Below are 18,584 nucleotides of genomic sequence, written 5' to 3' on the forward strand. Positions count from 1 at the left end.
CAACCTCAATAAAACTAAATAAGCAAAACACGTATGAAAAGACGGCTGACCAAAAATATAAAATGTCTCTCTCTCTTTCCCTCCCCTTTTTCAAACAGGAAAACAAACAAAATATTCCTTATTAAAAAATATGAAGTACCTGGTAAGTTTTGTGCGTTATTTCAGACTGGTTTTTCACAGGGCCAGCTTACTTATTGTATTGTACCCAGTGCTTGGCCTAGTCTAGTTTTAGTAATAATTCAGAGCAATTAGCTTACAACACAACGTATCTGTCAACATCTTAATGTTTGCCTACCTTCAACGGTGGCTCTGGTGCTGGGCTTTTAAGTTCTGGGAGCCTGTAGAACAAAAGATTTTAAGTTATAAATTAAGACAGCTGGATTGCACAACCTAAAGCTTGCAATTCCTTCCCCACAAAAAGCTGCTTTGGTTATCAGCTGCTCACACACAGCATGTGTTTGCCAAAAAAGCAGCTCGTGGCCTCTGTACTTCTGACTTAGTTAACTAAAACAGAGCCAGGCACCACACAGAAACATGGGCTCTTTTAAAAGTTTTTAGATCTGGCAACCAAAACAGGAGAACTCCACCTTACTTTTGAAAACCTTGGCTATTAGTAAGATGATATAAAGCCCATAACATCTCTTCAATGAAACTGTTAAGCTACGGGACTTCAAGCTGCAAACTGCACATTTTTCCAGAGGCCACCATAACAGAACCCATTGAACAGAACCGAACTGAGGGGCAGGTGCATAATGCTCCAAGCAAAGTCTGCTGCTGGCAGGGAACACCAGGATGAGGATGCTTGCTCACCTTCCAGACTTAAAAATAAACTAACACAGGTTAGATATGTGAAGTCGAACCCCAGCAGCACTGAGTAAGCAGGGAGAAGGAAAGAGGACTGGGGATGAGGATTCTACTCCTGACTCTGCTGCTTGTGCTTGACAATTCTGGACAAATTGCTTTAATTCTTTGGATTTCCTTCCCCATCTTGCTTTAAAATGAGAGACATTGCTAACTGTTTCGTGATGCAACTGTGATAACAGACATATCAGACATATATTACATCTCTTCTCCAGCCTGTGGTCCTCAGCATCACAGGAACAAGAGAAAGGCATAAACTACATTTGGAAAAAATCACACTTAAAGTGTGGCAAACATAATCTCGTGTCATTCACCGCAACCTTGATGAACAAATCTCAGTATTCAACAGAAATGACCAAAAGGACATTAATGCATGCCATATAAAACTAGCAGCTAGCTGGAACGATACTTACCCTAAATATTTCAACAACTCTTTACTCAGATCTTCAGGAATGTATTCTGATATTAACCCATGGGCATACCGCGCATAGTCTGCAGGAACAGGGCAGGGAGTGCGAAGGAGAAGAAAAAGAACATTCACATTATATAGTCATGTTGCCTTAGCCATGTTGTATGCACTACCATAAATCATAAGGTTGAATTAATAGTAAGAGACTTCTAATGGATACACTGTGATGGTTCTCTGTGTTGAGTAGTTTATGTTATCTGACACTTGTAGGTTTATTTAAAAGTAAAGACTTACTACACGCACTTTGTCAGCACATGTTATTAATATCTGTTGTTTGTACTTTACAAAAGCTGTTCATTTTCTGAGAATACCAGATATCATGTATTTTTCCGAAGAAATTAAATTTTAAAAACCTGCAAAAGTAAAAAGCTGACTCAACAGAACACGCAATCATTAATTTTAAAGCATCTGGATCTTACAATTATTTGGCAAGGGCTTCAGTACTAAAGTACATTTTCTGGCTTCAACTGAAAACAATTAGATGAGACAATGAGTCTATTTCAAAGTCTTGTACTTAATTTCAGTACTTTACAGAAAATGCCAAGGCCTATCTAAACATCACTGGCAAGATGGGATAATTATCTGTGGAAATATGAACTACTAGAAGCTGTTTTCAGTACCGGGCACTCCTGCTATAAATGTTTTTGAGAGACTGGGGGGGAAAAAGTGACCCTTTTATAACATGAAGTCCTAAACTTTTCCGGTCACGTTCTACACAAGCACTTACCCATCATGGGCTGGATCTTTTAAACTTGCTGTTGTTGGGGCTGCTAGGGAGTAACTGCACCCATGCACAGGAAGTATTTGCCAGACAGATGTTAAGCTAAAATCTCACCTCTGAATTCCATCAACAAAGGCCAGCTCTATCTGTTCATGTGCCTACACACTTAAGAGAGTTCAGAAGCACATGGTAAAGTAGCCTCAGGGTGGTAAAGAACTATTTCTTCTGTGCCAGAGATTTTGTTTCTTTCTTTCTTTTTTTTTTTTTTTAATCTAAAAAGCCCAGTGTAAACTGGCATTGAAGCACAAAGCATTAACAAACTGACACCAGCATATGCATCAACTATACCAACATCAAATTCTTAGCATCTCCTATCTGCACTTTTCCTTCCTCCATTGCCTGGATTCATCAAGGATTTGTCACTCCCTAAGCCCACTTCAGGGTCAGGAGAGAACAAGAAGTAATTCCAATCCAAGCACTTAAAACATCCAATTTACCACTTAAGAAAAACAGTCCCATCGTTTCGCTCTTTGCATTATGACACTGAATGGTGAGTCCAAGTCAACTGCTACTACTTTGTACTAAATACAAAATCCATTCTCTTTGCCTTTCTGCCTTGAAGCGATCTTCGCTGACTTCCTTTACTGATTTTAATACATCACTGTTTGCCTTCTAGGGAGTCTGTGTTCCCACCCTAGCCTTGCTTTGTTATTAACCTCCTGTCAAACATCAGGAATACTTGCGCACCTCCCTTCTTTGTTTTCTGAATGAATATTCAGATCTTTCATGTTAAACCTCTCCTCCTTCCCCATTTGCACTCATTATATCCTCCCAGATTTTTGCCCCACAACATCTGTAGATGCTAACTACATATACCCATCTATTTATAAGATACTGAAATTTCATAATACCCCTATGAAAGCAATTCTCTGCGGAAATAAATTGCACTGTCATGGCAGTGAAAGGATCAGACAAGAAAATTAGTCTTATTAAAAATAAGCGTTGAGTAAGGTCCATTTGATTTCCTGTCATTCACCTTGCTACAGGCAGTGGGACTGCCTCCAAAACTTACCTACTTTTAACCCCCAGTATTCCCTGTTCCAATGCTGCTCTTTTAAATCTAAAAAAGGCTTTTTAAAACACTAGTATGTTACCATGTTACTATAAGTAAGGAAGAAGGTGGAAAAAAACACTGCAGATGAGCTATTTAATTAGAAATTTCAGAAAGAAAGCATTTAAGCATAGTCAAAATGGTTGTGTCAGAACAATTTTCCCCTTCTTTAAAAAAGTGGGGGTGGGGAAAAGGATGAAAAGCTACTGTAAAGTTAAAGTCACAAGTTTTGCAGCCTTGCCTCTTTTTAAAAAACATATATTACAATCTCTGCTCTATAAAACTGTCTAGTTGCCTCTTAAATCTCATTTATGTTGTTTCCTTTGATATCACTACTTGGTAACTCATTTTCTACTTCGTCAGCAAGTTGCTTTGTTTCTCTTTATTTTTCAACAGCATGCAGACTTACGAATGTAATAAGAAACAATTTGCTTTTGTTCGTCTTGTTCTAAACTGTTCTTCATTTTCAGTAACATTCAAAGAATTTATTCAGCATCCATTTTCAGGTTTCTTTACACAACTTCATATCCCAGTAACATGCAGGACATTGCCCTCCCCAGGGAAAAGGTGACTAGAAGCAAACAGGATCACCACAGACTTTTTGGTAGCAGGACTGTCAACTTCAGGGCAATTTAATACACATATTATTAAAGTTTTTGCCCTTAATAAGCACATACTTGTGTATTCTACACATTTGTCACCTAAAGTAATGTTTAGACCAGAAGCTTTTACTCTGTGACTATGACTCCCTCAGATTCCTTTCCTTTTTGGAGAATTCTATGAAAAGCATTTGCATGCTAATAAAAACAATAATAAAAAAGAAGTCTGTTCTAATGCAGAAACACTTAATTGGGTGGATACTCACATATATTATAAGCATGTGTCCTATTGTCCAAGATAGTCTCAGTTCAGCAAAGCACTTCAGCATATATTTCACTGAGAAAAACGTCTTTCTGAACTAAGGAGAAGCTAAAAGAACCCTATCTGAAACCTACTGTTAATTACAATGTCATCTAATGAGGATATCAAAGAACTCAGAGAAGTCAAGGCAACCAGTCTCAACATATATGGGATTTTCTGTATAAGGAATAAATTTACTGCAAAGGCCGATTTCAATATCTTTTAGATTCTAATCACGTATTTTATCTCCACATATGCGATTTCACAAAAAAGTCATTCATTACAATGTTCAGTTTCCTTACCTTCTTTAGTATCTGTGATCTGTTTACAGCTGATATATGTAGCTGCGTGTACCCTTTCACCTACAGTGACATTGTTGCTTTTAAGTGCTTTCACTGTTTGATTGACCTATAGGAAACCACAGAACGAAATGTCTGTATCAGTGTTGTTATGCACATGTTAATGCAGTGACAAAGCTCTTGTAATTTTGTTTCAAGCATATAAAATACTCAAGTTATGGACTGTGGTGAAATTTAATACACATTTGTAATGACTAGCATATGAGCTCAAAAACCCAAAGAAACTAGCATGTCTTTGAACATGTTGCCTTGGCAACAGAGCACCAGTTTTGCAGCACCCTAAGATGAACTAAGCTACTCAGATGCAACAGCCATGATTACACAGGTGAGAAATGCACCTGCTCGGAGAACAGAGAATGCCTGAGCTCAGCTGGACTGCAAAGGCAGTGCTGATGGAAATCAAAGATTAAGGACTTCAAAGGGCAGCGCTATACTGGATGTAGCAGAGATAACTGGCAGAAGAATACAATTTCAACAACACAAACAGGTACCTGTTCAAATGTAAATATTCAGGTATCCATTGGAAAACAGATATCCCCACGCCTCCTCACTGCAGAAAGCAGACCAGATTTTGTGCTTGCGTTGACTATTTTAAATGACAAGGTTTCCTTGTATCACATGATGCACACAATTTTTTTCTACAAAGTGTCATCATAGTAGGGGCCAATGTGGGTGTGTAAAATGAGATTCGCCTTCTTTATACCAAAACCAGACCACTTCAAGCTTAGCTATAACACTAGTTTACTTTCTGCATACTGTACAGACCTCTTGAACAGTGTGATTGGATCAGGAGAGCAGCAACCATACCAGGACCATTCTGAGACATTGCCAACACTTCACAGGGAAACCCATTTGCAGCACAAAACCAAGGCACTTCTGCCCAGCTCTAAAGCATGGCAGAATTTAAAAGCTGCAACAGTCAACGCTCTCCGCTAGCCCACCTGTGAACTGGATGAAGCAAAAGACAAGCCCCTCCCCTTACACAAAGCCTATAGAACACAGCAACAAGCTGAACTTCAGCTGCTTCTTCTGTTTCCCCACACTCCATGAACCCCTTTCATGCCAGCCCCATCAGAAAGAGAAATGTAACAAACTTGTTCTTTCTCTAATACCACATCACATTCTCAAGCGCAACAACTTTACTGTGATGTCTGACCTTCTTGAACAGAACACGTACCTTGAACTGAGGCTCACCACTTGGCCCAAATGCAGGTATGGACAAGCTAATAAGCATTTTCACTTTAAACATAAAACAATTTTGAAAGCAAAACAGAAACAAAATACCTTTTCCTTTAACCACTTCAGTGTCTTCTCTTGGCTGTATTTGTGGAATTTCTGACTGCCAATCTCTGAGAAAAAACAAGTAAGGGGAAGAAAGTCATGACTGGCTTGGATTGCATTTTCAATTTATTTAAAATCTTTGAAGTTGTAGATACAGCATGAAAGTTAATTTGCAGCTTGCACATGTTTGATATCAGGGCAATAAGTTCCAAAAATATTGGAAATGTGGAAAAATAAACAGACTGAGCTGATATGCACAAGTCTGAACAACTTCACAATTCTTTAATTAGGACCTAATCCAGCAAAGCACATATTTTATTTGTTTATGTGTAATCTTGGGCTGCCTGAATTCACTAAGAGACTGATCAAGCCCTTGTAGTTTGCCAAACCTTCACTGCCCTGTGTCCCCAGACTGGTCATTTTAACTACATAGTTCACAACACAAAATGTTGATTCCACTACTGCTTTTTCCCTTTTTTTTTAAAAAAACCCAACAAACTAGTATCTTAAATGTCTACTTATTGAATTCCAGTACCTAGTAAGGGGATAGGACAGAGAGCTGGGTAATCAAGACAAACCATCCACTCTTTCAATAAACCCTTTCCCTATCAGTTCTCCCCTCTTCGCTTCACAGACTAAAGCAAAAGTTTTACATCTATCCCCTTTTTATGTAGTTTAATATAGTGTCAAAAGAAAACACAGAATCCAAAACAGAGAAACACACTCCCTGTGGGAGGAAGTACATGTTAAGCAACATAAATTCACTCAACGATAGAAGAATTTCAGAAAGTGTTTCCCCCTGTGATAACTAAGGTATCACGAACACTTGCTATTCACATGTGATCAGTTATCTGGAGATAGGCGAGTTCACGATGCTGAGGCAAAGGAGAGAGAAAATTACCAAGGTCACGGAAATCTCAGTATAAAAATTCAGTATTAATTCACAGAAAGGTACATCTTGGAAACGGAACAAAATGCCTAGTAAGATTTCACAGACTTTAGAGCCCACTGTGTTTTAGCCTTCTTCTTTAACAGGTATTTCAGTAAGTTTTAATCTCCTGTATACCATTCCCATAAACACCTACATCTGTTTCATGTCATTTACTGATGATCCAGTATCATATTCCAATACTCAGTTCATGGAGTTTCCTTCTCTCCTTGCAAACAACAACTTATTATTTATGATTCCTTCAGCATTTCCTTTTTCGGGGTTTATCTTGGCTCTTTCAAATTGCATACGAATAGCTAACGATTATGTGCTCTTCGTGTATGCATGGTAGGGGGTATGCAGAGGTCGAGGAAAGCTGTTTATAGGATAGAGTTTAAATCTATCTCCACAGTTGTAAAAGAGTAAAATGCAAACATTCTGTGGAGCAAAAAGGAAAAAAACCCACTAACGTACACTTTGCTGCATGAAGTTGATGAGTTGCAGGTAAAGTAATTAGCTGTGACGTTGCTGGATGCAGCCTTTAGGACTTAAAAGCTTCTACATGGCTCTGAAAGAAGTAGAAAATGGGGGAGACACTCTGGATACTTGAACCTGCTTCTCAAAGAGCTAACATGGTTTGGGTCCAAGTACAGTAAGTACAATTTGTGGATTCCTCTCTTATCTAAGAAAGTTCGAGGAAGGGACATCCTCTGGCCACCATCCCCCAACTCATGCTGAAAAGTAATTCTAGTCCAGATTCCTAGGCAGACTCCCCCACAACAGCACGATTCAGAGTGACTCAGTTAGGGAAAGGAAACGTAGAACTGTGAAGCCATTTTCATTAAAACATGTGAAAAATAATTACACTGAACCCTTCAGAGATCACTTTGTTTGAAAATATTTTGTGTGCTTGACAGTTTTGACTATTAAACTCTAGAAACTGACAATATTTGAGACCTCTGAAGAATTAAAGTGAGTTATGAAAGTCACAAACTGCTGACAAAAGGATTCAATATTGGAACGTGGATTTAACATGTGATGCACATTTGATATTGGTGAGAGTTAGCGACTATGTTTGATAATATGAGTATATATTGGAAAGCCTTTTGTTCCCTAATGTGTCTGGTGCCTATAAAACTGGTCTGAGACATCTGGAAAGATTGGGTTTGAGAAATACAGATGGAATATAAGTGGTTCTACAATTAAATAATATGTTCAGCGATCGGGTAATCGCTATGTAGTCTTGGAAGTTTCCCTGATGTATTGTTGAGCAAACTGCCTAAAGCACATTTTAACATCCCTTTTCTCAGTGTTTTCCATAACTCTGAAACTCATATGGCCCCTTTTTTCCTACCTTCTGGGAATACAAACTTGGCAATATTATTTAGTTATTCTAATCAGGTAAGTTTTCTTGGCTCTTCATGTTAATCACATCAGACAAGATCACAGTGCAGTTTTTGCCTTGCAAAATGAAACAAAGAGTAACACTCTAGAACTGGAATTCATAACTCTTCCTTCAAGCTTCTCTATTGTACTTTCTATCCGATGTTTGAACTTATTAGCGAACAACCTGCCTCACCCAGATTTAGTGAGCTGTAACACACCCTTTCCCCAACTACTAAAGCAGGTAACCAGGAATTTAATCCAGTAAATGAATTTTCAGTGTCCTTCAACACTGAGGCCAGGGAAGGTGGACTTTCTGCTAACTCAGTAAGTGTAAACTGTGAGTGCTCTAGGGTAAGAATTTGTTAGACAGATGTTAAATGCCTTAAGATTAAACTAAGAGTGAAATAATTATGTTGTTAGGTTCTGCCAAACAGATCAGTGCTGCAGAAGACTCAACACAACAGATACTTCTTGCCCTAAAGCCCTACTCCTTAAATGAGAAAGGCCACAAAGTGGACAAAAGGTCTTAGAGCTAGAAAAGAGTACCTTAGTCATAACACTGGTATTTTTTACAGGCAATAAAAGACATGAGAATATGAAACACATAGAAGTGGATTGAACAGAAAGGTGATCTGTGCCTGACAGGCAAGCAAGCGCCAATATGTTTGTAGCATAACAATATGCTTGGTGTTCTAAAAAAAGAAAGAAATCCTAAGAACAAGTCCTACTGTTACTTTCAACCCAAATCTGAACAAGAAAAGAAGGACCATGTACATGCAGGTACATGGCTAGGGCCATCTAAGAACATCATACACAACTGGTGTGTGCATGTGTGTATAGCTTTAATGACAAAAGCAATTTTTACCTTACATTTCAAAACAAAAACCAGGAAATGAACATAATTTCTTTAACAGTTAATATCATTTGCTGGCAAAATGACACGAACTCATAGATGTACATAATACATTATTAAAAACATCAATGTAAAAAAACAAGCAGTAAAGCATCTTAACTACTGTCTAACAGAATACAGCTTATCAGAGGATGCTCTGATGGATAACAACTGCAAATACAAATTCAGAATGGATGTAGACGTTAGACCAAGATATAAGACCCTGTCTATAGCAAATACTTTTTGGTTTTAATTTTTATTTTGCTGTTAAGAAGGGAACATAAATACTGCCCCAAGGCAGCACTGTTGTTTGGAGGAAGTGCCCTTTCAGAAGAATAATCCAGAACTTGTCCTACATTCAGACTTCTTAGTTTGACATCCAAGAGGATCTGGCATGATTTTTCACTTTCTCAGATGGGTGCACAGAAGTTTAGTACCCCTTCTCTCATCCCTAGCTCCTTAGCCAGTGTGAGACAAGTTGTGGGGCAATTGTCTAAAAGCTTAATAATAGTTTTTACTGGAAGTACTTATCCCTTCATGGGAAGGCAAAAGTGGTTTTGCAGTTCAGATGCACCTGTCTTAAAGAAGCCTTCTCAAAAGTCAGAACTCACCCAAAGAAAAAGGTTGCCTGCTCCCAATGACACTGAATGTGACTAAATATTTTCCAAAGGTTCTTTCAGAAATCCAAGAGTGTCACAAAATCACATAATTCCAACTGCCTCAGTTCCCATAAGACTGTACCAAGTCCTGCTGCCCGGATTTCCTGCTCTCTTGTTAAAGTGATCAATTTCAATGGAAACGTGTCATATCCTAAAGTTTAAATTGATTTTCTGGGGGAAGAAACTGCCCTACATTACTGCATATGCACAATATCATACAGGAAATACTCAAACTTGTTCATCTAAATCTTTCAGGAAAAACTCACAGCCCCCCCACACTTGATGTTCTGCACAGCAATAAAGAGGTTTGGTGTTTTACTTCTCAGCTGGGTTTTCATTCTTCCATCACCTTTCCTTAGCCACTTCCCAATTATCTGTAGATGACCTAAATATTTCTTCTTATCTATATCAACAACAAGGCCAGAGTGCTTCATGAAAGCAAATTCCTAGTATTTCTGGCTTTTAATCTGTGCACCTCAACTCCTTGGAGGAGCTCTACATGCATAAGGGTCAGACAGCTTAGCTGTTTTGCACTTGGTGGTAGATTGCATGTTCTCAGACTCCTGTACCTCCTCCTGTAGATCTCCATCTGTGTGTAGGTAAATCTCCACTCACTATCAGGAAGTCAGCAAGCATAAGGAGAATGTTCTTTAAAGGACCGAGTATAAAAACTGAAGTCTTGCATCTTTTGCAAGTCCGCCAAGCTGCAGAAATTATGTGATGTTCCTTCCCCTTCCCTAGAAAGCATATATCGTCCTCAAATAAAATAAAAGCCCCCATACCAACGGGAATTCTGGGCAAAGGCTGAGGAAATTATGTACAGAATTGATACTTTGCTAATTTTTTCCATCTACGTTTTCTCTCTCATACACTTACGCATCCCAATCAAGTTTCTGTTTTTAAAAAAATTAAGTCTTTAAAGTTAAACCCACAACACTAAATCATGCAAAGTTAAAAAATTTGTGCTCTCCTTTTGCAGGAGCATGTTCTCTCTTCTCCAGCTTTTCCCTGCTTATTGTTTGAATATTTTGCAACAAAGGGAGAAAAAAGGCCAAATGGACAATGGGTAACTTCTTCCACACCAGACCATCCTACACTAAATAAAAATTCTAGAGAGCTGTAAAACTTTCATCAAAAGGCAAAGAAAGTTCACAACACATACAGCAATGTCAGTAAGACAGCTCTGACCAGCTTATCATTTTTATGACACCTAACAAGACTGCACAAGTATTTTAGAGTTACAGCAGATAATCCAAGATCCACACACTACTACTCACAATACTGCAGGGATGACTTCTAAGCCTAAACTTCTGTTTTTAAAGTACAGCTTTGTCCAGAACTTTGGGTAGCAAAGCAAAAAACAATACTTAAATCTATCTTGTAACGAAGTGACACTAACAAATCCAGTCTTTTTTTTTGCCCCCTCCAGCCCCCTTTTTTCACCTTTTTCTTCTGTTACATGGTGTATGTACTGTTTAACATCCGCACACTTCAGCAGCAATAGGCAGTTAGGGTAGTCTGAGTCTAGCACAACTTGATCGAGTGGCTGGAACTTTCCTTGCTGCTGAAAATACACCAAAGGGATTATAAAAGCATTATTGCAATGCTAAAACAGATATACACACTAAACATATCTAGAAATTATATGCATGCAATGACCATAGCTGTAAAATAGAGGATTTAAAGAAGATCATATTTTGAACGGTAACACCTGACACATTCAGAAACTGATTACTAAGCAAGCTATAAATATTTACTTCAAACCAGTAAATACCTGCAAAATGCTGAACTCTTCAATTACTGCACTTAAAAGACCAAATTCAAAACAACATGGGGAGAAACTAATGTGAAGTGCAGTGGGATTTTTTGGAAGATGACATAAGACACAGTAGTCAGTGCGTGCCAATAGTGTTTTAGACCAAAACCTGTTGGATTAAACCCAGTGTCATAACTTCCATTCAAATTTTGCTTTTCCTTCCATAAAAATAAATCTCTAAGGAGCAGGGCAGCTTCTGGAACACAGTATTAACCTTTCACCTCTGCAAAGTCAATTCCAGTTTGGCCGGAGTATGTATATAAAGTGATTTTGGCACAACTTAAATAGCCCCACACATGACAGAACCATCAAACAAATTTTGCTGTTGCCAAACAATGTATAATCATTCAGCACGGTTTGGCACAACTGGCAGCCTTCCCTTTGGAAAGATTCTTTAGCGCATCAGTACAAAGACCCAGTGAGCTCTCCATCCTTACAGAGCGCCTGGTCTCAGAAGACAAAGCTGAAGTCATTACACCGGTCAGCATGAAAAAAACCCACTTGGTTATACTGCTTTCATTATTAGTTAATCCTCTTGCTAGACAGTCAGAAGCTTATTAAAAGTCACCATCCATTGTTAAATCACAAGCAAAAACAAGCAAAAAAAAAAAATCCAACAAAACCAAACAAACAAATAAACAAAACCCAGAAAAGATTTAAAGTTTTTTTTCTCCTGAAAATGAAAAGGCACAATAATAATGGCAAAAAGAAGGTTATGAGATGCAGAGATAAACCTGCAATGAACTGCTTCCTATAGATAACTTACCTGCATAAAGCTGCTTGTGTCCCAAAGCAAGACAGCCACCTTTACACTGTGCAGGGGCACAGAGCCTAAGCCAAGAAAGCCTGCTGGATAGGAGATGGCTCTGCTCAGAAGACACATTAAGCAATCCTGCATCACACTATCAAAACCAAAGGATGGTGCAAAGGATGGTCCTAAGATACCCAGTGGTCACCTTGATACTCATTAGATCAAGCCAGAAGTGACTGTGCTGCATTCAAGCTGGCCTTGCACGAGGTATCTGCCACACAATCCTCAAGACTTCCCTTCACTGAAGAATACACTAACTTAGGCAGGGCACTGCAGGAATTCATTCACCCTGATTTAGGACCCAGAACAGCTCTATCCATTCATCAGGCATCATGCCTGGTCTAGAAAACAGAAATCCTAGAAAACAATGTGCTGAGAAAGTAAAGGGCAGTACAAGACTCTTCCCATGCACAGAAACAGCAGCAGTAGCTGTCTTTTACTCAGGCCACCTCAACATTCTACAACATAGACAGGGGAGATTTACTGTTTCCCTAATTTAAGTTTGGTATAAAGCTTTCAAAGGGATGCTGAATTCAAACAGAGCACAGTGCCCAGAGAATGAGCTAAACTATTCCTTGAGAAATGACTTCTTCTGACAGGCCACAGAAATACAGAATAAGTTTGCACATCCTATACCATAAATAATTTAAAAATAATTACAGAGCAATAGGTTCCTATTACAAAAGTGCAGTAGGACTTTATTTCTTCACCATACAAAAACTGTTCTCCTGCACTCTCCACTTGCAATCTAAGGCAGAAAATAGCAAGCAACCTTATAGGAAATGGCCTTAGAGCAAAAACTCTTAGGACACAAAGTGAAATTATTGCCTCGATGAAACAAAAAACAAAGATCAACACTATTTATTCTACGCCCTTTTTTCCACAGGCAGATTACAAATAACATATCAGTAACTGCCTACACCTTTTGATACACTTTAGAAATTTAAAAGAGGTTTTGCCACACCCACAATAAATCAATTAAGCCATTTATTAATTATCCAACTTTCAGATACTGTCTGATCATTCTGTTGCTGTCTATGATACAGCATCTCTACAAATACTGCTTCTAAAAAGGCAATGTTTCCTTTCAAGTTCAAACTGCCACAGAAACATTCCTTCTTCCTCCCCCATAGCATCCAAAATCTTCTTTCTTCTTCCCTTCTTTCCCAAAATGACTCATCTACTGATGCCTCAGAAAGGGCATTAGTTTGTTTTACTCTGATAACATCTCATCATTTTAAATTCAATAGTTCTGGGATAGGCTCTCAAAAAAGGGCAAAAGGGATTCGTTGATTCTCTTAAAAAGGAGGTGATTAGAGTTTGACTCTGATCGCAAGCTGACTCCTGGGATATGCTTTACTGACAAAAAAAAACTTGATGCAAACAAAAATACTTCTAGGGTGGATATCTCTGCTTTAAATGCAAATTAAATTTCCATTATTATGGAAGCCCCTCTTTATAAAATTAACATAACTTCTGCAGAAAATGAAATTGGAAAGAACGTTTTCTCCTGAGAATTCCAGTGAAAAAATAAAGCAGGCTCACCTCCTTGTCTGCCTTTATGAGGTAGTAAAGAATCAGAAATAATGGGTCCATCGGTGTAACAAACAGCAGGCGCCCATCTAAGTGACAAATATGTAAAAGTAAGCTTAGTAACAAGAGGCATAATATATTGATTTTTTTTTTTTTTAAAGATGTTTTTCAGGAGTGTGGGCAAGAAGATGAAAATTTTTTTTTTTTTTAATAAGTATCCCAATATTTGAATAAATTGGCCAGAAAAATAGTATTTGTGATTTTATATTATATTTAAATATATATGTGATTTTATATTATAGATAAATGCAGAGAGAACTCAATTCTCAACCCTGCCAAACCAAAGCACAAGCTCCACCGCAGGTCTGCTGGCTTCAAGCACTCGTAGTTTTGCCTTTTCCTAGACTATATTAAAAACAACAAAATTGCAGCTGCCCTCTATCGGCAGACTTTGGTGTAACAGAAACTTGTTTTGGGCTATCAGATATATTCAGTATACTCCACCTCAAACACTGGCAACACTGTGCTGGCGGAAGAGGTAGGCAGGGCAAAAAAGAATTTCAAGAGCTATTTAAGTTACAGCTGCCTCTTATCTGGAAGGGGAGAATTTGCATGCAGATTCCTAATAGAACAAAATAAACTTGAATAGATCAGAAAATACAGCTCAGTATGTTGTATTCAAAGTTATGCACAAAGGAAAACTTGGTTTCCCACTGAAACAGACACCTCTGCCCACCTGGAGCTCATTCCAGGGCAATGGCTTAGTCAGGCTTTTTGCATAATTGTAGATACTTGGAAACAATGTAACATCAAAGAAGTTCACTAATGAGACTCAGTAATTGATGACAAATTGACATTAATTAGCAAACCAAAAGCAAATAAATGTGTTTTTTTGTTTGTTTTAAATCACATGATTAAGATAATTGAAGAAAAGGAAATCCTACTGTGATGGCCCTAAACCCAACAAAAGATGGGGGGGGAAGAACGTGTTTTGGACAATAACATCTGTATTACTAACATGATGCATTGCATAAGGCAAAGCAAGCATCAGCACTACTTAGAAACATGAAAGCTTTGATAAAAAAACAGGAGGGAAAAAAACCCCACTAGCCACTTTCTCAATGCTTCCATTTAAATGCTTTAAAACCACTGTACCTCCAGGAAGAGGTATATTTATTTGTTCTAAAGAGTTCAGACTCACTATAGGTGTATAAAGACCTCTGCCCTTCACTGCAGATAACAAGATAATTTGCTTTAACTGCAAACTTGCTTTTTTTGTGTTGTTCTTCCCCTGGCCATTTCAGAGATGCAGCAGCTCTAACATTCAGGAACAAGTTTCTCCCCTGTATCTTTTAAAGAAACCTGAGGTGATGATTCCTTAAGGCAACTTTTTCCCAAGGGCCAACATAGAGGTTAGAATGGGAGGGGGAGAAAAAAATGCGGACATAATTGCGAGCAGGGAGCAGACCCAGTCTTTTGGCTCACCCCCAGATGGAGCAAGGAAAAGCTCACAGACTTACCACTTGTATTGCTATATGCACCTGCAGGGGATGTTTAAAAGTTAACACACACTTTGGGATATTGCCATTAAAGAAGGCATATGTCTGGTGGGGTTGCTTTTATTTATTACTATAAATGGTCTTTTTTTTCTAGTTAAAAAGGACAAAATAAATATACCTTCATCTCCTGAATTAATACTTAACTGCTTGGTCTATGGACATGCTGGCAGAGAAACACTACTCAATGACATCCTTACTGATAAAGGATTGTTAAAGCTGTCACAAGCAGTCACGTTTTTTCCTCCTCATTTTCAGAAAGGTGAGCTAGGATCAGAGAATGACTGGGATGGTATAGACGAGCTCACTTCAGACAAAAAGTGACGTGGCACCTTCAGAGAGTCGGCCTATCCTCAGATCCCAGCACTCAACACAGGGGACTACAGAGGTAATTAAAAGAAAGCAAGATCATAGATTCCAATGCTTGGAGCTCTAACACACTGCGCTGCTTAGCTTTTTCCCTCCCGTAGGATAACACATATTTTACTTACAGTGAGGACTTGCTGGTCTGATTGACAAGGCAAGCTAAGTATTTTATAGCACTTCAGTTTAAATACAATTGAATGACTTCCCCCGCCTCCCTTCCTCAAAGACAAATGAACATCTGTCTAATTGAGGCTGCCAAAGGCAGCCTTTTAAAGACAGACCACAAAGCCCCCAGCCCTGGTTAAATCCAGATGGCAAATGAGTGCGTCAGAAGGTGGGGATGTGATGCAGCATGCCTCAAACAACTAGGAAAAACACCTGTAAATTTACTAGAAAAGAGAGGGAAGGCCTGTGCATAAGCATTAGTTACAGTTGGGGGAAGGATACCTCTATTACTCACCTTGTTGAACAGTCTGACCTACAAACCAGGAACGATATTCCTCATGAAACGCTTTTACTTCAAACAGCTGCTGTGCACCACTATTGAATAAGTAAAGGGTTGCCTCCCCTGTTGAAAAGAAATCTGTTTTGTGTTTGTAAGCTTTCACAAAAATCAAAAGAATACCCAATACATCTGAAGAATGTGCCTTATATACATACAGACACACAAGCATACACACATTCTACATAAACTCACTACAAAGAAAGCTCAGACAAAGAAAACTATTATATACAGATGTTCAGTTACCAGTTCTATAAACCAAACTGAATTTGAATCAATAAATGTGTGAACAGTTCATCTTACAACACAAAGCCTTTGATAAAATCCAAATCAAAATCACTCAAGAAATCAGCTTTTTTCTGTACTGAAGGAGGACGGTGGAAAACAAGAAAATTCCCTCTCCTTCCATCACGTTTGTCTCTGAGATATCAGATGCTGGGTTAGAGGAAGAAAAGTCTCAAACCTTCAAGTGACAATTTGAAATTATTTTTTTGTGTGCATCAGAATGGACTGCCGATGACTCAGTACGGGTAGATAAATAAGGTGAACAAGGAAGCTAAAAGAAGTTGCTTTGAAGTGCCCATCAGGATCTTGATAGTTTGGAAAGGAAAAGGAAAGCTTTATTTTAGGCTGCACCATAGCACAGCTCTGCCATTTCACACTGGTTCTGGGTTATAATGAAAGGGTGATGAACACGTTGCAAACAGGATTGGCATTTTCCATATTTAAACCCAGAAGTTGCCAGAACTACAGAAAGGGCCACTGAAATTTGGTCAGCCGAGTCTGTCAGCTGGACTGGTCCTATCTCGGTTATCAATCCATCTTCAAGAGACAAGATCAACTACAACATGGCAGTCCTGCTCCAAACACATAAGTCACAAAGCTGCACTGACTTGCAGATCATGGGCTGGCTCAAAAAAGACTCTGTGTAAGCCTCTGCAAGCTGATGTCAGCACTGCTGTACTCGGTCTGCGGAGATCCCTAGGTGCGGAGGGAGGTCAGCTAAAATGGGCAGACACACATCTTCCCAAAAATGATTGATAATGCATTTTTCCCCCTTTATCCAAAAGGCTGACCAGATGTTTAACTTCACCTAAGGATATAGTTTCAGTTCTCTGAAAATTTTTGTTTTGAGTAAGGGAGGAGGGGAGTGAAGAGTAGATATAAGGGGGAGCAGAGGTTTCAATCATTACCATGTGCTTCTCAACAAGGGTCTACACCACAGTTTGATCAGCACCAGACATCAAAGTACTCACAGAAGTGCTCACCGAACAACTTAAGACTCCTACCAGTGAGCACACTAGCCAAAGGTGGTGGTCAGCTACAAAATCTCGGGAAAGGGTCCATTCCCATTGCCTAACTGCAGCTCCTTAATTTATTTGCTTATGTTAAAAGGACAGTCATCACAGGCTCCCAACAGTGACATTAGACAGAAACTCTACGGCATGGAGAGAGAACTTAGGCAGCTTTGCTCATAACTTTACCACTTCGATTAGTTGCTTAAGTCTCGTGGTATGATTATTTCCCTTCTTTCAGTTCAGCACTTTGAAAAATGCTTCTTGTGGTACTTCTGAATTGCAGGCTGAACCCTAGTTTATAGTCTTTGTCAGGGATAGAAATTTTATTTTGTCCTTTTTACCTGTCTATAAAAAAGACCATGCATACTTTTATTTAATAAAGTGGCGAGCATGAATTCTATAGCATGCCGAGTCCTTCAGTGCATATTTATACAATATCTGGCATCAACAATTCATCTCTTAGACCCAAACGTAAGGAAAATACATTAATAGGGTGTTCTCAGTTCTTCCATTTTCAGACCTGATACTTATAATAGGCTACATAACTGAAAGTTTATGCAAGGCTATAAATAAGCTCCTGTAAATTCTAAAGGAACACACCCAGGCAATCACCGTACTTTAGGTTTTCCCCAGAAACCTTTCCCAAGATCTCTGATTCTACAAGGTAAACAGGACTCTTCTTCCACAGAGAAAAGCAAATCAGTATCTACGCTTTTGAAAACATAACAAATTAGAAAGCAAATATAATGCAGCAGGTGGAAAACTTCCCTGGCTATACATTCCCACTGCAAATCTGCGCAATTAAAAACCAAGTTATCAAGACAAGTAAGTGATTTCACACTCTGTATCTATTGTTTTGAATTATTTTCCTTTCAAGAACAAGTAGCAGTTACTATATTGTGACATTAAAATGTACCTGAAGACTTTAGTTACAGACATATATAAATGAGCAGTGAATTTCAAAACAAAAAGATACAACTTAGATATACAGAAAACAAACGGGCTTCTGAAAAGAAAAAAAGCCAGCATGAAATGTGTTTTTCAAAGAAAATATGTTAACTCTAACAAAGGCTTACTGCAAGTTTCTGTTGTAGTGTCTCATATTCCAAATATCACATTACTCATATAATAATAA

General features: G+C 38.5%; 1 protein-coding gene across 2 annotated transcripts in view; it reads right to left on the reverse strand.

Moving 5' to 3' along the window:
• Positions 1 to 18,584, reverse strand: part of RNASEH2B (ribonuclease H2 subunit B) — a 37,660-nt gene that overhangs the window by 6,531 nt on the left and 12,545 nt on the right. Inside the window, exons 3-9 of one of the 2 annotated variants that reach the window (XM_086481932.1) lie at positions 16,110 to 16,217; positions 13,740 to 13,816; positions 11,011 to 11,128; positions 5,706 to 5,770; positions 4,366 to 4,470; positions 1,275 to 1,372; positions 296 to 338 (exon numbers count right to left, since the gene is read on the reverse strand). In XM_086481932.1, coding sequence (XP_086338058.1) covers positions 296 to 338; positions 1,275 to 1,372; positions 4,366 to 4,470; positions 5,706 to 5,770; positions 11,011 to 11,128; positions 13,740 to 13,816; positions 16,110 to 16,217 — 614 coding nt within the window. Of the gene's footprint in view, positions 1 to 295; positions 339 to 1,274; positions 1,373 to 4,364; positions 4,471 to 5,705; positions 5,771 to 11,010; positions 11,132 to 13,739; positions 13,817 to 16,109; positions 16,218 to 18,584 lie in introns of both variants that reach the window. The other variant, XM_009959883.2, reaches the window with a different exon arrangement.

Source organism: Leptosomus discolor, chromosome 1, assembly GCF_034619465.1.
Source record: "Leptosomus discolor isolate bLepDis1 chromosome 1, bLepDis1.hap2, whole genome shotgun sequence".
Classification (NCBI taxonomy): domain Eukaryota; kingdom Metazoa; phylum Chordata; class Aves; order Leptosomiformes; family Leptosomidae; genus Leptosomus; species Leptosomus discolor.